The 20,860-nt window shown below is 34.8% G+C and overlaps 1 protein-coding gene across 4 annotated transcripts in view; it reads left to right on the top strand.

The window, feature by feature from the left end:
• The window catches only part of GKAP1 (G kinase anchoring protein 1), a 98,371-nt gene extending 79,391 nt beyond the window's left edge, over nucleotides 1-18,980 (top strand). For all 4 annotated transcript variants that reach the window (XM_018052415.1, XM_018052412.1, XM_018052413.1 and 1 more), the window contains 5 exons: nucleotides 8,881-8,982; nucleotides 12,697-12,760; nucleotides 15,676-15,746; nucleotides 16,267-16,344; nucleotides 18,655-18,980. In XM_018052415.1, the coding sequence (XP_017907904.1) occupies nucleotides 8,881-8,982; nucleotides 12,697-12,760; nucleotides 15,676-15,746; nucleotides 16,267-16,344; nucleotides 18,655-18,702 (363 nt within the window). In that variant the 3' untranslated portion in view covers nucleotides 18,703-18,980. The remainder of the gene's footprint in view (nucleotides 1-8,880; nucleotides 8,983-12,696; nucleotides 12,761-15,675; nucleotides 15,747-16,266; nucleotides 16,345-18,654) is intronic.

Below are 20,860 nucleotides of genomic sequence, written 5' to 3'. Positions count from 1 at the left end.
TGTCCTCTGCCAGCCTACAGAAGTTGTTTTGTGGAGTTTTCTCGGCGTTGAAATGTTCTTTTGAGGAATTTGTGAGGGAGAAAGTGATCTTCCCGTCCTATTCCTCCGCCATCTTTCCCTCTCTCTCCCTCTTTGGCCCATTTTTTTGATTGGATCATTTATTTTTCTGGAATTGAGCTGCATGAGCTGCTTGTATATTTTTGAGATTAATTGTCAGTTGCCTCATTTTCTATTATTTTCTCCCATTCTGAAGGCTGTCTTTTCACCTTGCTTATAAATTTCCTTCGTTGTGCAAAAGCTTTTAATTTTAATTAGATCCTATTTGTTTATTTTTGCTTTTATTTTCATTACTCTGGGGGGTGGATCATAGAGGATCCTGCTTTGATTTATGTCAGAGAGTGTTTTGCCTATGTTTTCCTCTAGGAGTTTTATAGTTTCTGGTCTTACATTTAGATGTTTAATCCATTTTGAGTTCATTTTTGTGTATGGTATTAGAAAATGTTGTAGTTACATACATTCTTTTACAAGTAGTTGAACAGTTTTCCCAGAACTTATTTGTTAAAGAGATTGTCTTTTCTCCATATTCTTGCCTCCTTTGTCAAAGATAAGGTATCCATAGGTATGTGGATTTATCTCTCGGCTTTCTTATTTCTGGGCTTTGTTCCATTGATCTATATTTCTGTCTTTGTGCCAGTATATACTGTCTTAATGACAGTAGCTTTGTGATATAGTCTGAAGTCAGGCAGGTTAATTCCTCTGGTTCCATTCTTCTTTCTCAATATTGCTTTGGCTATTTGAGGTTTTTTTGTATTTCCATACAAATTGTGAAATTATTTGTTCTAGTTCTCTGAAAAATACTGTTGCTAGCTTGATAGGGATTGCATTGAATCTATAGATTGCTTTGGGTAGTATACTTATTTTCACTTTATTGATTCTTCTGAGCATGAACATAGTATATTTCTTCATCTATTTGTGTCATCTTTGATTTCTTTCATCAGTGTTTTATAGTTTTCTATATATAGGTCTTTTGTTTCTTTCACTTTAGTTCAGTTCTGTCGCTTAGTTATGTCCAACTATTTGCGATCCTGTGGACCGCAGCACGCCAGGCCTCCCTGTCCATCACCAATTCCTGGAGTTCACCCAAACCCATGTCCATTGAGTCGGTGATGCCATCCAACCATCTCATCCTCTGTTGTCCCCTTCTCCTCCTGCCTTCAGTCTTTCCCAGCATCAGGGTCTTTTCAAATAAATCAGCTCTTCACATCAGGTGGTCAAAGTATTGGCATTTCAGCTTCAACATTAGTCCTTCCAATGAACACTCAGGATTGATCTCCTTTAGGATGGACTGGTTGGATCTCCTTGCAGTCCAAGGGACTCTCAAGAGTCTTCTCCAACACCACAATTCAAAAGCATCAATTCTTTGGTGCTCAGCTTTCTTTATAATCCAGTTCTCACATCCAGCATGACTACGGAAAAACCATAGCCTTAACTAGACGGACTTTGTTGGCAAAGTAATGTCTGCTTTTTAATATGCTGTCTCAGTTCAGTTCAGTCGCTTAGTCATGTCCGACTCTTTGCAACCCCGTGAATCGCAGCACGTCTAGGTTGGTCATAATTTCCTTCCAAGGAGTAAGCGTCTTTTAATTTCATGGCTGCAATCACAATCTACAGTGATTTGTAGCCCCCCCCCCAATAAAGTCAGTCACTGTTTCCACTGTTTCCCCATCTATTTCCCATGAAGTGATGGGACCAGATGCCATAATCTTAGTTTTCTGCATGTTGAGCTTTAAGCCAACTCTTTCACTCTCCTCTTTTACTTTCATCAAGAGGCTCTTTAGTTCCTCTTCACTTTCTGCCCTAAGGGTGGTGTCATCTGCATATCTGAGGTTATTGATATTTCTCCTGGCATTCTTGATTCCAGCTTGTGCTTCATCCAGCCCAGCATTTCTAATGATGTACTCTGCATGTAAGTTAAATAAGCACAGTAACAATATACAGCCTTGATGTACTTCTTTCCCTATTTGGAACCCGTTGGTTGTTCAATGACCAGTTCTAACTGTTGCTTCTGGACCTCCATACAGATTTCTTAAGAGGCAGGTCAGGTGGTCTGGTATTCCTATCTCTTTCAAAAACTTCCATAGTTATATTGTGATCTACACAGTCAAAGGTTTTGGCATATTCAATAAAGCAGAAGTAGATGTTTTTCTGGAACTCTCTTCTTTCTTGATTATCCAGTGGATGTTGCCAATTTCATCTCTGGTTCCTCTGCCTTTTCTAAAACAGCTTGAACATCTCGAAGTTCACAGTTCACATACTATTGAAACCTGGCATGGAGAATTTTGAGCATTACTTTGCTAGCATGTGAGATGAGTGCAATTGTACAGTAGTTTGAACATTCTTTGGCATTGCCTTTCTTTGGGATTAGAATGAACACTGACCTTTTACAGTCCTGTGGCCACTGCTGAGTCTTCCAAATTTGCTGGCATATTGAGTGCAGCACTTTAACAGCGTCATCTTTTAGGATTTGAAATAGCTCAACTGGAATTCCATCACCTATACTGGCTTTGTTCATAGTGATGCTTCCCAAGGCCCATTTGACTTCACATTCCAGGATATCTGGCTCTAGGTGAGTGATCACACCATCGTGGTTATCTGGGTCATGAAGATCTTTTTTGTATAGTTCTTCTGTGTATTCTTGCCACCTCTTCTTAATATCTTCTGTTTCTGTTAGCTCCATACCATTTTTGTCCTTCATCGAGCCTATCTTTGCATGAAATGTTCCCTTGGTATCTCTAATTTTCTTGAAGAGATCTCTAGTCTTTCCCATTCTATTGTTTTCCTCTATTTCTTTGCACTGATCACTGAGGAAGGCTTTCTTATCTCTCCTTGCTTTTCTTTGGAACTCTGCATTCAAATGGGTATACCTTTCCTTTTCTCCTTTGCTTTTTGCTTCTCTTCTTTTCACAGCTATTTGTAACGCCTCCTCTGACAGCCATTTTGCTTTTTTGCATTTTTTTTCTTGGGGATGGTCTAGATCCCTGTCTCCTGTACAGTGTCATGAACTCCGTCCATAGTTCATCAGGCACTCTGGCTATCAGAACTAGACCCTTAAATCTATTTCTCACTTCCACTGTATAATCATAAGGGACTTGATTTAGGTCATACCTGAATGGTCTAGTGGTTTTCCCTACTTTCTTCAATTTCTGTCTGAATTTGGCAAGAAGGAGTTTCTGGTCTGAGCCACAGTCAGCTCCCATTCTTGTTTTTGCTGACTGTATAGAGCTTCTCCATCTTTGGCTGCAAACAATATAATCAATCTGATTTCAGTGTTGGCCAGCTGGTGATGTCCATTTGTAGAGTCTTCTCTTATGTTGTTGGAAGAAGGGGTTTGTTATGACCAGTGCGTTCTCTTGGCAAAACTCTTATTAGCCTTTGCCCTGCTTCATTCTGTACTCCAAGGCCAAATTTGCCGGTAACTTCAGGTGTTTCTTGACTTCGTGCTTTTGCATGCCAGTCCCCTATAATGAAAAGGGCATCTTTTTTGGGGTGTTAGTTCGAAAAGGTCTTGTAGGTCTTCATAGAACCATTCAACTTCAGCTTCTTCAGCGTTACTGTTTGGGGCATAGACTTGTATTACCATGATATTGAATGATTTGCCTTGGAAACGAACAGATATCATTCTGTCATTTTTGAGATTGCATCCAACTACTGCATTTCGGACTCTTGTTGACTATGATGGATACTCTATTTCTTCTAAGGGGTTCTTGCCAACAGTGGTAGATACAATGGTCATCTGCATTAAATTCACCCATTCCAGTCCATTTTAAGTTGCTTATTCCTAAAATGTCAACGTTCACTCTTGCCATCTCCTGTTTGACCACTTCCAATTTGCCTGGATTCATGGACCTAACATTCCAGGTTCCTGTGATATTGCTCTTTACATCATCAGACCTTGCTTCTATCACCAGTCACATCCACAACTGGGTGTTGCTTTTGCTTTGGCTTCATCCCTTCATTCTTTCTGGAGTTATTTCTCCACTGATCTCCAGTAGCATACTGGGCACCTATCGACCTGGGGAGTTCATCTTTGAGTGTCCTATCTTTTTGCCTTTTCATACTGTTCATGGGGTTCTCAAGGCAAGAATACTGAAGTGGTTTGCCATTCCCTTCTCCAGTGGACCACATTTTCTCAGAACTCTCCACCATGACCTGTCTGTCTTGGGTGGCCCTACACAGCATGGCTCATAGTTTCATTGAATTAGATAAGGCTGTGGTCCATGTGATTAGATTGATTAGTTTTCTGTGATTGTGGTTTCACTGTCTGCCCTCTGATGCTGTCTGTCACCACCTACTGTCTTACTGGGGTTTCTCTTACCTTGGATGTGGGGTGTCTCCTCACAGCCGCAGCTACTGACTTAGGACGTAGGGTATCTCCTCTCATCCGCTTGCCTGGTAGATTTATTCCTAAGTATTTTATTCTTTTCATTGCAATGGTAAATGGAATTGTTTCCTTAATTTCTCTGTTTTCTCATTGTTATTGTATAGGAATGCAAGGGATTTCTGTGTGTTAATTTTATAGTCTGCAACTTTACTATATGCATTGATTAGGTCTAGTAATTTTCTGGTGGTGACTTTAGGGTTTTCTACGTAAAGGATCATGCCATTTGCAAACAGTGAGAGTTTTACTATGTCTTTCCAATCTGGATTCCTTTTATTTCTTTTTCTGCTCTGATTGCTGTGGCTAAAAGTTCCAAAACTATGTTGAATAGTAGTGGTAAGAGTGGGCACCCTTGTCTTGTTCCTGACTTTAGGGGAAATGTTTTCAATTTTTCACCATTGAGGATAATGTTTGCTGTGAGTTTGTCATATATAGCTTTTATTATGTTGAGGTATGTTCCCTCTATTTTCCTGCTTTCTGGAGAGTTTTTATCATAAATGGATGTTGAATTTTGTCAAAGGCTTTCTCTGCATCTATTGAGATAATCATATGGCTTTTATTTTTCAATTTGTTAATGTGGTATATTATATTCATTTATTTGCGGATATTGAAGAATCCTTGCATCCCTGGGATAAAGCCCACTTGGTCATGGTATATGATCTTTTTAATATGTTGTTGGATTCTGATTGCCAGAATTTTGTTAAGGATTTTTGCATCTATGTTCATCAAGATATTGGCCTGTAGTTTTCTTTTTTTGTGGCATCTTTGTCTGGTTTTGGTATTAGGGTGATGGTGGCCTCATAGAATGAGTTTGGCAGTTTACCTTCCTCTGCAATTTTTGGAAGAGTTTGAATAGGATAGGTGTTAGCACTTCTTTAAATTTTTGGTAGAATTCACTTGTAAAGCAGAAGGGCTTTTTTATTCAAAGATTATAGCTATTCATATTATATAGAAACTGAAAGTGAAGTTGCTCAGTCGTGTCCGACTCTTTGCAACCCCATGGACTGTAGCATACCAGGCTCCTCTGTCCGTGGGATTTTCCAGGCAAGAATACTGGGGTGGGTTGCCATTTCCTTCTCCAGGAGATCTTCCCGACCCAGGGATTGAACCCTGGTCTCCTGCATTGTAGGCAGACACTTTGCCGTCTGAGCCACTGAGTCCCATATTGTATAGATTTCATGTTAATACTTCAGTGGTTTCATTTTTTTAATTAAAATAGTATTTTATATTATTCAATGATTATATACTTAGTATAAAACAATTTTGATGAATGGAAATTTTTAAACAGTAAAGTGAAATCTTGCATAATCTCACATTCTAAGAGAGTGTTAAAAGTGTTGTTGTATATCCTTCTAGGATTTTTTCTTTGCATGTAGTAGTATAATTTGGGGGTCAGGGGCCATATTTTATGATTCTGTATCATCATTTTTGGGCTTCCCTGGTGGCTCAGCCTTTGACTGTGTGGATCACAATAAACTGTGGAACATTCTGAAAGAGATGGGAATACCAGACCACCTGACCTGTCTCTTGAGAAACCTGTATGCAAGTCAGGAAGCAACAGTTAAAACTGGACATGGAACAACAGACTGGTTCCAAATAGGAAAAGGAGTACATCAAGGCTGTATATTGTCACCCTGCTTATTTAACTTATATGCAGAGTACATCCTGAGAAACCCTGGGCTGGCTGAAGCACCAGCCAGAGTCCAGATTGCCAGGAGAAGTATCAATAACCTCAGATATGTAGATGACACCACCCTTATGACAGAAAGTGAAGAAGAACTAAAGGGCCTCTTGATGAAAATGAAAGAGGAGAGTGAAAGAGTTGGCTTAAAGGTCAACATTCAGAAAACTAAGATCATGGCATCCAGTCCCATCACTTCATGGCAAACAGATGGGGAAACAATGGCTGATTTTATTTTTCTGGGCTCCAAAATCACTGCAGATGGTGATTGCAGCCATGAAATTATAAGACACTTACTCCTTGTAAGGAAAGTTATGACCAACCTAGACAGCATATTGAAAAGCAGAGACATTACTTTGTTAACAAAGGTCCATCTAGTCAAGGCTATGGTTTTTCCAGTGGTCATGTATGGATGTGAGAGTTGTACTGTAAAGAAAACTGAATGCCAAAGAATTGATGCTTTTGAACTGTGGTGTTGGAGAAGACTCTTGAGAGTCCCTTGGACTGCAAGGAGATCCAACCAGTCCATCCTAAAGGAAACCAGTCCTGGGTGTTCATTGGAAGGACTGATGTTGAAGCTGAAACACCAATACTTTGGTCACCTCATGCGAAGAGCTGACTCATTTGAGAAGACCCTGATGCTGGGAGGGATTGGGGGCAGGAGGAGAAGGGGATGACAAAGAATGAGATGATTGGATGGCATCACTGACTCAACGGACATGGGTTTGGGTGAACTCTGGGAGTTGGTGATGGACAGGGAGGCCTGGTATGCCGCGGTTCATGGGATCACAAAGAGTCAGACATGACTGAGCGACTGGACTGAACTGGTGGCCCAGTGGTAAAGAATCCACCTGTAATGCAGATAACATGGGTTCAGTCCCTGAGTCAGGAAGATACCTTGGAGAAGAAAGTAACAACGCAAACCAGTATTCTTGCCTGGGAAATCCATGGACAGAGGTGCCTGGTGGGTACAGTTCATGGGTTCACAAAAGAGTAGGACACAGCTTGACAACTAAATAACAAAACATCATAATTTTTGGTGATTTCCATTCTTACTGTTGGGCATTTAAATTGATTTCCAATTTTTTGTGGTAATCTTCTGTGAACACTTTCATAGATACTCCCCCCTCACTTATCTATTTAGATGAATTCCTAGAAGTAGATTCCTAGGCCTTGCATATCTATTTAGATAAATTCCTATTAATGAGTTTCCTGGGCCATTATAATAGTATGTATATTGCTAATTTTGATCCAAATTTTTTTTCCAAAATCATATTATACTGTCATGTTTTTCTCTAGGCTTCAACCATGCTTGCCTCTTTACTAGCCTTCAAACACTCTAGCTCTTTTCTGCCTCAGGGCCTTTATATTAATACATGCTCTTCTTTCTACCTGGAAGGCTCTTACCTTCCTCCACTTTTTACTTAGGCAGTTCCAACCCAGTCACTCAAGGTTCATCTTTAAAGTGTCAGGACCTCAGAGAAAGCTTCTCTGATGCACTAGGGAATAACCCACATTATTCCCTTTATAGCACTGTGTTTCTTTTATTCATTGCTTAAACCCAATTTCTAATTTCAGCATTTCATAATGCAATATCTGCCTTCTCCACCAGACAAATCCCATGAGGGCAAGAATCTTTTCAGTTCTGTTCACTGTTGTATACCCAGCACCTAGCAGCTAGGTGCTCAATGAGCATTTTGTTTTATTTATTTTTAAATTGAAGGATAATTGCTTTACAGAATCAGTGAGTATTTTTGGAATAAAATTATGTTGCCATGTTACTCATTAGATAAAGAGAACCAATATATATTATTACAAAATACGACTTTTGGTTGTTTTTTTTGCATTTAAATTAGGATGGCAGGGATTTAACCTGATTTTTCCCAGTTAGCCATTTGTCCCATATCCTACCATTATTCTGTAATTCAGTCTTTTCTGACTTTAAAATATTACAGTTGGTTATAATAAATTCTCAAACCTCTTTCTGGACTTCCTTTTCGGGTATATTGCTTTGTCAACCTAGGTACCATGACATGCTATTTTAATCATTTTTGCTGTATAGTATGTAATTACTTGATAGGCAGATTCTACTGCATTAACTTTTGTTTCTATCCTGTATTCTCTCAGATAAAATTTTGACTATCTTGCTAAGTTCCAAAGAAGATAACTCTATTGAAATTTTATTGAATGTGCAAAGTAATATTTAGTACTGTCATCAACAAACATTCTTTGTTGTATCCTTTTCAATATTTTATCATTCATTGATCCTGAAAATTACTAAATTTTATTCTTAGGGATTTTTTTTTTATTGCTGTCAGGATAAAATGTTTTTTCTTACTATATCTTATATGTGTTAATTGATGATATAGTAAAAAAACTAATTTGGGGTTTTGTATTATTATTTGTTTTGTACTTTTCTCATAAGTTTTTAGTTCTTTTAGGTTTTTAAGATAAACTAATAACAACTTGTCACAAACCACTTTTAGTATGTTTACTCCAGGATGGAAATATTTCAAAGCTCTCATATTGTTCTAGATTACATTTGTAGTTTGAGATTGGGCATAAATATCTTATTTGCTTGTACTGTCCACAGTTACAGTTGTAAAATTGAGTACAAGTGGAAATGTAGTTAACAGTTTAGGTTGCTTTAGAAAATGAATTAAAATTGTGATTTTTTTCCTGTTAAACCTTTCGTAAAGGATATTGTAAATCAGACTTGACAAAACTGTCTTAGTTCTAAAATGTTGTTTTCCCTGTTTAGGAAGTAGTTCTAAAAGATGGAAGAATTGAAAGATTAAAGTTGGAACTTGAAAGAAAAGATGCTGAAATCCAGAAGCTGAAAAATGTGATTGCTCAGTGGGAGGTTTGTATATATTTAATGTTATAAACTAAAAAATTCTATAAATGTGTACATTTTCTGTTTTTATTATATGCAAATATGTTTAATATTTGATAGAAATACTATCTGCTATTTAGGTTTTTAGCTCATTGATTATATATAATCTGAATGATAATGTATTTTTATCATAGTAAAATAGGTATAACATTAAAATCGCCATTTTGACCATTTTTAAGCATATAATTCAGTGGCACTAAGTGTTGTATAACCATCACCACTATCTGTTTCCAGAACATTTTCATCATCCCAAACAGAAACTCTGTACCCATTGAACTCCCTATTTTTCCTTGTACTGCAGTCCTTGACCTCTAATCTCTGTGAAGTTGCCTGTTCTAGGTACTTCATATAAGTGGAATCATATGATATTTGTCCTTTTGTGGTCTGTCTTACTTCACTTGCCATACTGTTTTCAACATGTATATCCATGTTATACTATATATCAGAACTTCATTCATTTTTCTGGCTGAATAATACTTCACTGTGTGTTTATACCACTGTTTTTTATTCATCTGTTGATGGACACTCATATTGTTTCCACCTTTTGGCTATTGTGAATAATAGAGCCATGAACACTGATGTTAAGTATCTGAGTCCTTGCTTTCCTTTCTTTTGGTATATAGAATTGTTAAATCATATGGTAATTCTGTGTTTAACTTTTTAAAAAATCTTAAATGATTTTAATTGGATTATAATTGCTTTACAATGTTGTGTTAGTTTCTGCTGTGCAACAGTGTGAATCAGCTATATGTATACATACATACCCTCCCTCTTGAGCATGCCTCCATCCCACCCTTCTTGGTCATCACAGAGCACCACACTGTGCTCTCTACGCTAAGTAACCGCTTCCCACTAGCTATCTGTTTTACACAAGATAGTGTATATGATGTCAGTGCTACTCTCTCAATTCATGTGGTAATTCTGTTTAACTTTTTAAGGAACCATCAGACTTTGCCCTAGCAGTTGCACCATGTTACTTTTCCCCCAGCAATGCATAAGGTTACAGTTTCTTCATACCCTCACCAACACATGTTATTTATACAGTTTATTTTAACCGCAGAACTATTACTCTTCTCCTTTTTTAGGCTTTAAAAAAAAATCTTTTATTCATCTCAAGTAGCAGTCTTTTTTTGAACTAATATTTCTTCACTCAGCAATTATTTGTTGAATGCCTGTAATATGCCAGGTGCTTTTCTGGGCCTTGTATGAAGAAAAAAATGTCAGGTTCCAGCTCTGACGGTTCTTACATTTCCCTTCCTCTTGTACTCGTGCCTTTAAGAATCATTCCTGTTAAAAACCCTCCTGAACTTCACCCACTTCTCCCTTTTCTTATCATTTATATTTTATTTTGCTTTTGTTGAGCACTTACCATGAGTTAGACACAGTGAATGCAAAGGTGAATTAGTAAGAAGCTCATAGTCTAATGGAGAAGATAAATCATGTAAATAATTGCAGTACAATGCAGAATTTGTGACAGATTTGACAGAGTGTTCTAGAAACAGGAATGAATCTGTTGCTGCTATTGAAAATTGCTAAGGATTTCACCCAAAAAAGAGATAGTTTTCCCACATTGAACAGTGCATAAAAAGGAAAGAGAATGGGAGGAAATGCATTGTTGCTGACATTTAGAGAAATGGGAAGTTGTAGGAGAGATTAGAGATGTTAGTTGAGGTGGGAATATGAAGGTATTTGCATTTGAGACAAGGAGAGGGCAGTAAAGGTTTTAGAAGGAAAGTGACCTGAGAGTTGTTTTGTGGAAGGCAATGAACATAGGTGAGGCCTGGAATAAACACAAATCTGGTAACATAATTAATAGGTATTGAGTGTTGAGAGGAAGAACACATTTTTAACTGGTTTGGGAAATGGGAACTAACAGATTGTGTTTAGACATATTGAGTTTGAAATGGCTGTGGATGTGGGCATAGATGTTCAAGATGTTGAACATCTGTGTTGGACACTGTGGAGTCACAACATATGTGTATTTACTTTGTGTTCTCTTTTTCGTGAACTTAAAAGTACTAATGAGGACACTATATTCCATATGTTCTTTGTTATAAATTGCATAGTACTAGGATTTTATACTTTTAGGTTTTCACAGATATTAATATATTTCCTGTTCAGGATTATATTTGTAAAACTATGTTATTTTTATGAGCAGTATAAAGAATTTTCATGGATTATTTTGATCATTTACAATCTTTCCTTTATGAACTGGCTTTAGACCTTGAAGAGTAACTAAAGATATGCCTCCCTATATACACTGATCTGAACCTTGGACAAAGGCTTGAGCTCAAAAAACAGTTTGATAAGATATTAACATTGATTGAAGCCCTGAGAGGGAGAATTTCATAATGGATACAGTTCTATATTCCCAGTAGATGTATTTCTATATTCATAATGAGTATAGTAGTAATTGACTGTATATGTTTTCCCCTTCATATTTTTGTGTTTCCAGTGGACTTATCTCCCGCCTTCATTTCCTAGCTTCTCAAAAGTCCAAAAGTCCTACTACCTTTTATGTTCACTATGCTTGCTTCTTCCATTCAGTGTACTGTCTGCAGTATCGCTGAATAACATTATTGCTTTATCCTCACCAATTTACTGGACATAATATTTAGTAAAAGTCATGTGCTGGACTTAATTTAAAATACATCAAATTTGTTCTGTAAGGAAGATTTTTGAATCTGGTAACTTCTGTACATATCTGTGTACATGTTGAGAGAAGAAATGACAAGTTTCTTATATTAATCTATTTTGTTTGACCTCTATTTCTATAATTATTACATATATTGTTTTCTCTAATGTGTTTATTAAATATTTATAAATAGTTCAGTTTGTGCTATATGTTGAATAAAGGTACTATAGGGGGAAGATTCTCTGGAGTCTTGATGTTAATGTGGGAATACAATTCCTAAATTGTTTATAATGTATAACTGTGTCATTTGTGTAGTTTGAAAAGAAATTAAGCCATTTTTTAAAAGTTGAAAATAACTGAGAGATATTTCAGTAGATCACTCATTTCAGCCCAAAATTATTTTAACAGTTATTAGTTAATGAAATAACAAAAGATTAGTAAAGCCTTAACTGATCAAATATAGAACTGTACTGTATAGTAACCACTACACGAGATATAAAATTAATATGCTACATGAATTTTAAATAAAAATAAAATTTTTAATTTGTATAAGTAAAGGTTAAATAAATTAAAAATTTAATAAAACTAAAAACAATTAAAAGTCATTTCAGTAACACTGGCTACGTTTCTAGTAGTTAGTAGTCACATATTGAACAGTGGAAGTTATAGAAAAGAACAGAGAGTTCTAGTATAGTACTGTATAGAACTGTGCATCATTTTTCTTTTTGTTTTCATGTAATTATTTTGAATTGTATAAGGATTTTATTCAAGGAAGAAAAATGACTCTTCAGAAAAATTTAGTTTTATTCTCTTTTCTCCACGTTTATCTTACTCTATTTATTCAGTCACCTATAATATTGATATATATATTATTATACTGGGGATTTAAATAATATTTCTGAATACATTTTCCTTCATCTTGGTTCTTTCAGAAGTAATTTATGTCTTTGAGCAAGTCTAGAATTCATAGCTCCATAAATTGGTAATAAGGCATTTATCACATCATATACTTTTTAAAAAATTAAATCTTTTTATTTGATTATTAGGCAAAGTATAAAGAAGTAAAGGCAAGAAATGCACAGTTATTGAAAATGCTTCAGGAAGGTGAAAGTAAGTGATTTCTGTTTTTAGAATTAATCTTAAAAATATTTGAAGATAACTTTCCAAGATGTATGATTTATTAACTCAACAAAATAAAAAGGTTTCCCAAAGTGGTACAAACTGGATTGTTCTTGATAATTTTATGATTACAAGTCTCTCTTACAGCACTTTAGTATTATACAAGTTTACAACTACTGAGGTAAGAAACTCTTGAAATTTCAGTTCTTATAAATTATTGGACTACATTTAGAGGGAAAACAGGAATAACATTTTCTTAAGATTCTATTTATTAATAGAGGAGAAGGCCTATCATCATTTCAGCTTTTCCTTCTCCCCTGTCTCCCTGTCCCCACTCTTCATACTTTTGTGGCCACTCTAAACTTTTGCCTATAGATCACCAGTAGGAAGCCAAGGAACTCAATCAAAAATGACTAGAGATAATAACATTAGTAAAGTTGATGTTATATGAAACTCCCCAAATCAGCTGCATTTCTGAATATGTATACCAAATAGCATTGATCTTGAAAGCTCTGTGAAAAATTTACATTAAGAATAAGTGTGTATTAAATTTGTAAAAGAAAATGGTGAACCATATAAGACATAAAGACATGAATAGATGAGAAAATGTTTTATGTAGATGAAATTAAGTATAACAATTTCCCTTGTTTACAAATGTTAATGAAATCCCAAATATAGCTCCTGTGAGTACTGTATAGCACTTAAGAAATTAAGAATTTATGAAGCACACCTTAAAAGATAAACAAGATACCTAAAATTGTTTCAGATATGAAGATATTGGGAGTGGAATTGTCCAACCAAAATTTAAACTGTATTAAATAGCAGTTATTAAAACAATATGAGTAACAACCAGAAATCCTGTCCAATTGAATAGAATAATAGTCTTAAAGTAGAGTCAAACATTTTTTATAATTTTACTGTTTTTATAATGTAACTTAACTGTTACACAGCTTAACTGTGATAAAATAGAAGTTAAATAATAATGGGAAATGACATTTTTTGAACAGTTAGATATCAACATCCTGAGATGAATTTAGATTTATGCATATCACTGAGCTCCATGTGGATCATTTAATGAATAACGTTATGAAAAAAATGTTTACAAGATACATTTCTAATTGAAATTAAGGATATCATTGAATACTGGATGTATGATTTTTAAATATGTAAAAATAAAGTAATATTTCTTAGGGAAACAGTTGTAAAAGTGACAAAGTTAACTGATAAAAACTTACTCTCAAAAATAGACTAAAATCGCTACCATAAGTAATATCGGTGTCCATACTCCATACTATAAGTTGTCCAAGTAGAATAATTTTATATAGAACTATCACATGAAAAATACAGTACGTTAGAGTATACAGACATTAGCATTTATAATATAAATGTAAATATAGTCAGTTCTATTATAATACAATATATGTTCCTAAAAATCACTAACCTTTACAAAATCATACAGTTAAAGACCACAAAATTTATAGAGAAAATGGAATTAGCATACAACATTTAAAGGTTTCATCGATGATAACGTGAAAAAAATTTGGAACTTAATTAAAAAGGTAACAGTTTTATTCATGTTAAAATGGTTAAACACATAAATACTATAATAAATATGGCACTTTACTTTGAAGACAACCTAAAGTTTGCTGTAGAAGTTGGTTTCAGAAGGGTTGCAGCTTGTGTTTGTTACTATTAAGTGATGGAATGATGGAAAGTAGTGTGGTTCTTGACATAGTGAACTGAAATAGCTGATAATTAATTTCAGGTGTGTGCATGGCTACAGTTTTCTGTGTTCATGAAATTATGCTTAAAACAAGTATACAGGTCATATTATGTTCAAATTGTTCTCTGTATCAGTCTCTTTGAAACACAAAAAAGCATTACAGAAAAACTGTAGTTAAAATATGACATAATTGTTAAAAATCACTTATTTCTCAATGAGTGTGCTTAATTCTGAGGATGAAGGAGTAGAAAGTATAATTTGTAAAAAGTTCCCAGTTTGAGTCTTGAGAGACTGTGATTTGTTTCTTGATACAGCATCTCACCTTAGTGCATATCAAACTGGAAAAAATTTGAATGACAGTGTTACATTGGAAGAGCTGTGGTGATAGAGATTTCTTGCTTTCTTAAAGAGGGAAAAACCTTTAGACAAGTGAATAGTTCTGAAACTAAAGATGTTACATGTTTAACTGTGCTCATATGAGCTACATTTATTTGATAGTGCTTTCATGGTATGAATTGGGCTTCCTGGGTGGCTCAGAGGTTAAAGCGTCTGCCTGCAATGAGGGAGACCCAGGTTCAATCCCTGGGTTAGGAAGATCCCCTGGAGAAGGAAATGGCAACCCACTCCAGTATTCTTGCCTGGAGAATCCCGTGGATGGAGGAGCCTGGTAGGCTACAGTCCACGGGGTTGCAAAGAGTTGGACGCAACTGAGCGACTTCACTCACTTCACTTTAATGGTATGAAAAGTCAGATGAAGACAATTTTTGTGGGCCTTAGAGTATGCACAATTGACAATTTTAACAACAACAAAAAAACACAGTATGTTTTTCAAATCTTTGACTAGTCTAGGTATTTAAAGTTTTTTTCCCTATGTGAAATGTTTTATTTACTCTGTCCTTATCCTTTTTAGTATAGATGGAAAAAATTAATCTTTTATCATAGCTGTAATATTTTACCACCACAGAAAATGTAAATTTTCCAATGAAAACTGCTGTGGTGATGATAATGATCAGAATTTACCAGTGGAAATAAAGAGGTATATATAGGTTCAGGAATACAGTCATTAAGTATGAGGACAATTTAATCTTTGCCTGACTGCACTGCTGCCTTGGTTCACCAAAAGTATTATTAAAGTATCTGAGTGATTGAAAAGATTATACTGCTGTTTTTCCTTTTTTGTCAGTGAAAGATAAAGCAGAAATACTTCTTCAAGTTGATGAATCACAAAGTATCAAGAATGAGCTAACAATACAGGTAAGGAAAACTATTTATTCTTTTGTCCTGAATTAGGAAACTTGACTGAACAAAAAGACAGCCCTTCAGTACTGCAAAAAAATGTTTTAAAATATACTTCATTATCACTGTGCCATGGTGTAGCAAATGAATGAAGATTCTGTTTACTGTGCTAAGAGAGGTATATATGTCCTAAAGAATAGGGGAAGATAAGGTTCTATTTTAGTTGATGTGGACTATGAATATAGAGACAGAAAGGGCAGATAGAATTTACCATGTTCATGTACTTGATTTTCTCCCCTTCTCAGCCTTATCCTGTGGTCTTGTCTTAGAACAGTGAACTTGTCCTGCCTATCTTTACAACTATACAACAGTTATCTATACAACTGAGCAAAATGCCTAATTGAAATTTTATGTGGGGAGAGAGGTTCTCTTCTGATGCTCCTTAATCTAGTAGTCAAAAATCATCATTGCGAATAAGTGTTAAGAAATAAAGAGTATTGATCAAAAAAGTCTCTTTTAATTGAATATTTGGTTATAGGTAACTTCACTTCATGCTGCATTAGAACAAGAAAGATCTAAAGTGAAAGTGTTACAAGCAGAATTAGCCAAATATCAGGTATGCTTTTATAAGTGTTTTCATCACAAATAATACATTTAGAATAGATACATACATGTGAGGATAAATGTACTGTTTTATTCTTAGGCTACCGTTTACTCACCAAATTTGTTATTGGTTATATAGTTTACATATTAGAAAACGTAATTCTAGATATTGGTATATACAGCAATAACTAAAGTAATTCAGCATGGTCTTTGGTGCTACATAGATAATGTGGTGTATGTGCCAGTGCATCCTATTGAGGGAAGGTATATAATAATGTTCATCCCATTACATTGTAAGTTTGATCATGCGGGTACAGCAATATCTTTTAGATATCTTATGATAAAGGTATCTTCCCCCTTTGTAATCAATAAATAATATGTGATATTATAGTTTGAGATTGTGTGAATATTCTTTTCTTTTTACTCAATGGTTTTAGCATTCATTGATGATATTTGTAACAGTTATTATTTTGGTAGTTACAAAAGAGTGATTTTTCTGATTCTATCATTTCTTCTGCATTTACAAGCTGGCATTGAGTATTTTTTTCTGGATGAAGCCATAAATAATGTCATGGCTTTCTTTCAGTATATGTGTACATGTGTGAATCAATACAAACACATATATTAGTGTATACATATGTATGTGTGTCTATGTCATGATATAAAATGAGTTAATTAGTGTGGAGTCATAGTCAGAAAAGTTTGAAAGTCACTCCTGGTGGACTAGAGAACATACAAGTTGGTTAGCTCCAGCTTTTGACATCTCATCAGTCCAGGAAGGAAGATTCCCTTTGTCTGGGAAGCTCTGAAAAGGATTGTTGAATTATTATTATTTTTTAAAAAACTCTTGTTTAGAAGCAAAGTAAGAGTTTTAAGCTGTATAACATTGGTAAATATGTATAGTGAGTATCTACCTTGTAGAAAGGTTTTTAGTGACTTTATTTTTTATTTCCCTCCTGTCAGGAAATAAATCTTGTTTTTAATACCTGTCATTATACATCTCAAGTTTTATATAACCTCTTCAGATATTTTTCCTCTGGATAAATCTTTTCAAAACTTTTATTTGTTCAGGAGTGAATAATAGCATTCTTTATTTGATTTTTTTTTTTAAAGAAAGTTGGTATAGATATGTTTTTGAACTCTGAGAGGGAAGTTATAGGCAGAAAAAGGATGGAACAAAGAGAAGCTGCCAACATTATTAAATGAGTCTGGGTTCCTTGTGCCCCTCATATAACCATCACTCTGAGAAATGTACTTTCACAGGCAAGCCATTCCCAAATTTGGCTGATCATCAGAATCTCTTGGGAACTTTTTGAATTACAGATTGTTCAGCCCACTCCTAATTATCATAAATAAATAGGTTGGGACAAAGTCTGGGCATCAGAATTTTAAAAATATTACTACTTAGGTGATTCTAGTGATTTTAGTTTAGGTACCTTTGCCATAGTTTATAAAAATGAAAAATTATTAAATTATTATAAATACCTTATACCATTAGTGTTAGTCACTCAGTCATGTCTGATTCTTTGTGAGCCTATGGACTGTAGCTTGCCAGGCTCCTCTGTCCATGGAATTCTCCAGGCAAGAATACTAGAGTGGGTAGCCATTCCCTTCTCTAGGGGGTCTTCCCAACCCAGGGATCAAACCCAGATCTCCCACATTCAGGCTGATTCCTTACCAACTGAGCCACCAGGGACGCCCCCATCAAACCATTATTTATGGTTAAAATGGAGGGTAGAATAGTTATAGATGATTAAATTTTCTTTTTTGTATTTTTGTGCTTTTCATATTTTTAAAATAAGTATTTGCTTTTTGAATCAGAGTAAGGCAGAAAATGTTACATTAAAAGTAATTAATGAAAAATTACTTTCTGTCTTTTAAGCTAGAACAAAATCAGATTTCTAATGCTGTCTTATATGAACAGAACTATACAACACTTGAATTGGAAACTGAATTACCCGAAGGGATAAGGATGCAATTCCCCAAATTTTCTGATCATATGGAGCAAATTGTTTATTTTAGCATTGATCAAAATTTTTATTTTTTAAAAAGATTTGGGACAGTGCAGATGAACTCTAAAAAATAAAACACTGGTAATCATAGTAAATCCAGACTAATTCAAATAGATAGCTGTTTTCTACAACCATTGATAAAAGCCATGTAAAAATAATTTAGTTGTATGTTAATTCAAATTTGCAACAAACTCAAAAAGAAGTTCCTTCCTTTTCATACTCAAAAATGCCTTTGATCTCATTTATTCTTAAAAGGAAAATTCCCTCCAAAATGTTACTTTCTAAATAATTTACCCTATTTCTTTTTGCAGGGTGGCAGAAAAGGGAAAAGAAACTCTGAATCCGACCAGTGTAGGTGATTCCATTAGCCTTTGAGGTCAACACAAAAGGAAAACTTTCAGGGTTTTGCAAAAATGTATATATTTAATGCTGTGCAACTGCTGAACTATGCAGTTTTTGTTGAAGAAATTTAAAATGATTAGCTCACTAACAGTCTATAATTTTATGTCCTTTTGGCTTAAAGTGAAAAGAATAAAAATAGAATTCCAGGAGAACTCACTGATTATTGTATACTATTCATACTTCTTATCACTTTAGTTTTTCATCAGTCAATAAAACTAATTTACTCTTCCATTAATATGTTTGGTTTTTTAAATTTCAGGAACAATGTGAAAGTATGGTTTTTGTTCATAGCACAATCAGTTACTTGGATTTCAGCTCACTGAATATTTACTTAGCACTTTGTCCATCCTGAACCTTATAGGACATACAGTATATTGCCAAATGACCTATGTTCAGGCAAAACAGAAGATGGGGGTAGGAATGATTACCAAAAATAATTACCATACATATTAGAGTGTGATTTCACATTGTTTGGAAATTGAGAAAACTTGCATGAGATGGTTTTTGGAGGGTGGATACCTTTTCTGTAAATTTTTTGAGAAGCATCCCAGGCAGAAGCAGCAAAATCTGGGCAGAAATATTAGTAAAGAATAGTCTGACTTGACCAAAATGTGACACACTGAGAATAGGAAGGGTGTTGACTAGGGAGAAGTGAAGATAGACTTTTCATTGGTATAATCAATTAGTAGTTATGGGATTGAATTTTTTTTAGTGTAGTCAGTGAAATACAAATACGATTCATTAAAATACAGAGAGTTTTTTTGTTTTATAACAAAGATAAACATGTAAATACTGGTACTGGCCTCCAAAACCAGCATTGTAAGAAAGACTCCCTTCATGACAGTCTTCAGGAAAAATACTTTATGTCATCATTACTTATATGTCTGGCTTCTTCCATCAGGTTACATGAACCTTGCAAAGAACTGTGACTTACTATTCTCAATGTTTAGTTCTCTATGTGGCACAAAGTAGATGTTAAATAATTATTTGTTTAATTGATAAAGTAGTAAAGATTTTAAAGATAATTTCCCTCTAATTTACCTTTGATTAAGAGTAGGTACCATCAGAACCTAATTAAGTAATTATATTTGGTAATCCATGATACCATACTTTTCTACCCAGTGATGAACAAAATCAAATTTCTCATGTTGACTTGAATAAACAAGCTATTCAGTAGAACTTGAATAATTTTGATTATAATTGAATTACCAGCGCCCATCATATTATCATCTGCTTTTGATTATCTACCTGTACACTATCCGTTTGGTACATTATCTAACATCTAGCACAGTGCCTGGCACATATTTCAATAAATATGCCGTTTTCTACTAGTGGGAATATCAGGCTTCACCGGTGGCTCAACAGTAAAGAATCCACCTGCAACACAAGAGATGCAGGTTCAGTCCCTGGGTTAGGAAGATGCCCTGGAGAAAGAAATGGCAACCCACTCCAGTATTCTTACCTGGAAGATTCCATGGTCAGAGGAACCTGGCTACCATCCATGGATTTGGAAAGAGTCGGACATGACTTGGTGACTAAATGATGACAACTAGTATGTATATAGTTTAAAATCACCTAGGCACATAGAAAATTGCATTGATTATTCCTTTTGCCTTGAATATTCTCAGGAGTACTGCATTCATGACTTTGTTTTTTCCCCTGAATTTTTTTTTCCTTGATTTATGTATCCACTCCTATGGATAATCTATTACTTCCAGGCCAATGTCTCAACAGAGAAAGCTTTATCTAGTAAGAGATAGAAAAGACAGTCAGTGATCGGCTAATGAATTCTGTTTGATTTCTCAGGCATTCTGTGTTATTAAATACCATTCCTAAGATTCTTTTCCGTTTCTTGAATGTTCAGTGAAATTATTGATAGCTTATTATGTGCTAGGCACTGTGCCAAGTACTAGAAATGTAAATATGTCCACAATGAATTGGAAGAAAATAGAAATACAGAGAAATATTCATGAAGTATTCCAGTAAATAATGATATATTCAAATTTCTATTGGGGTACAGAAGAAAATACATGTTATTATTTTAAATATTTTAGATACCTTCTATGGGATTTTTTACATTTTCTATAGTATGTTAGTAATAGCCAACAGTCATGA

Source organism: Capra hircus, chromosome 8 (assembly GCF_001704415.2).
Source record: "Capra hircus breed San Clemente chromosome 8, ASM170441v1, whole genome shotgun sequence".
Classification (NCBI taxonomy): Eukaryota; Metazoa; Chordata; class Mammalia; order Artiodactyla; family Bovidae; genus Capra; species Capra hircus.
The sequence above is the reverse complement of the archived record's forward strand: the minus strand, read 5'-3'. Positions and strand labels throughout refer to the sequence as shown.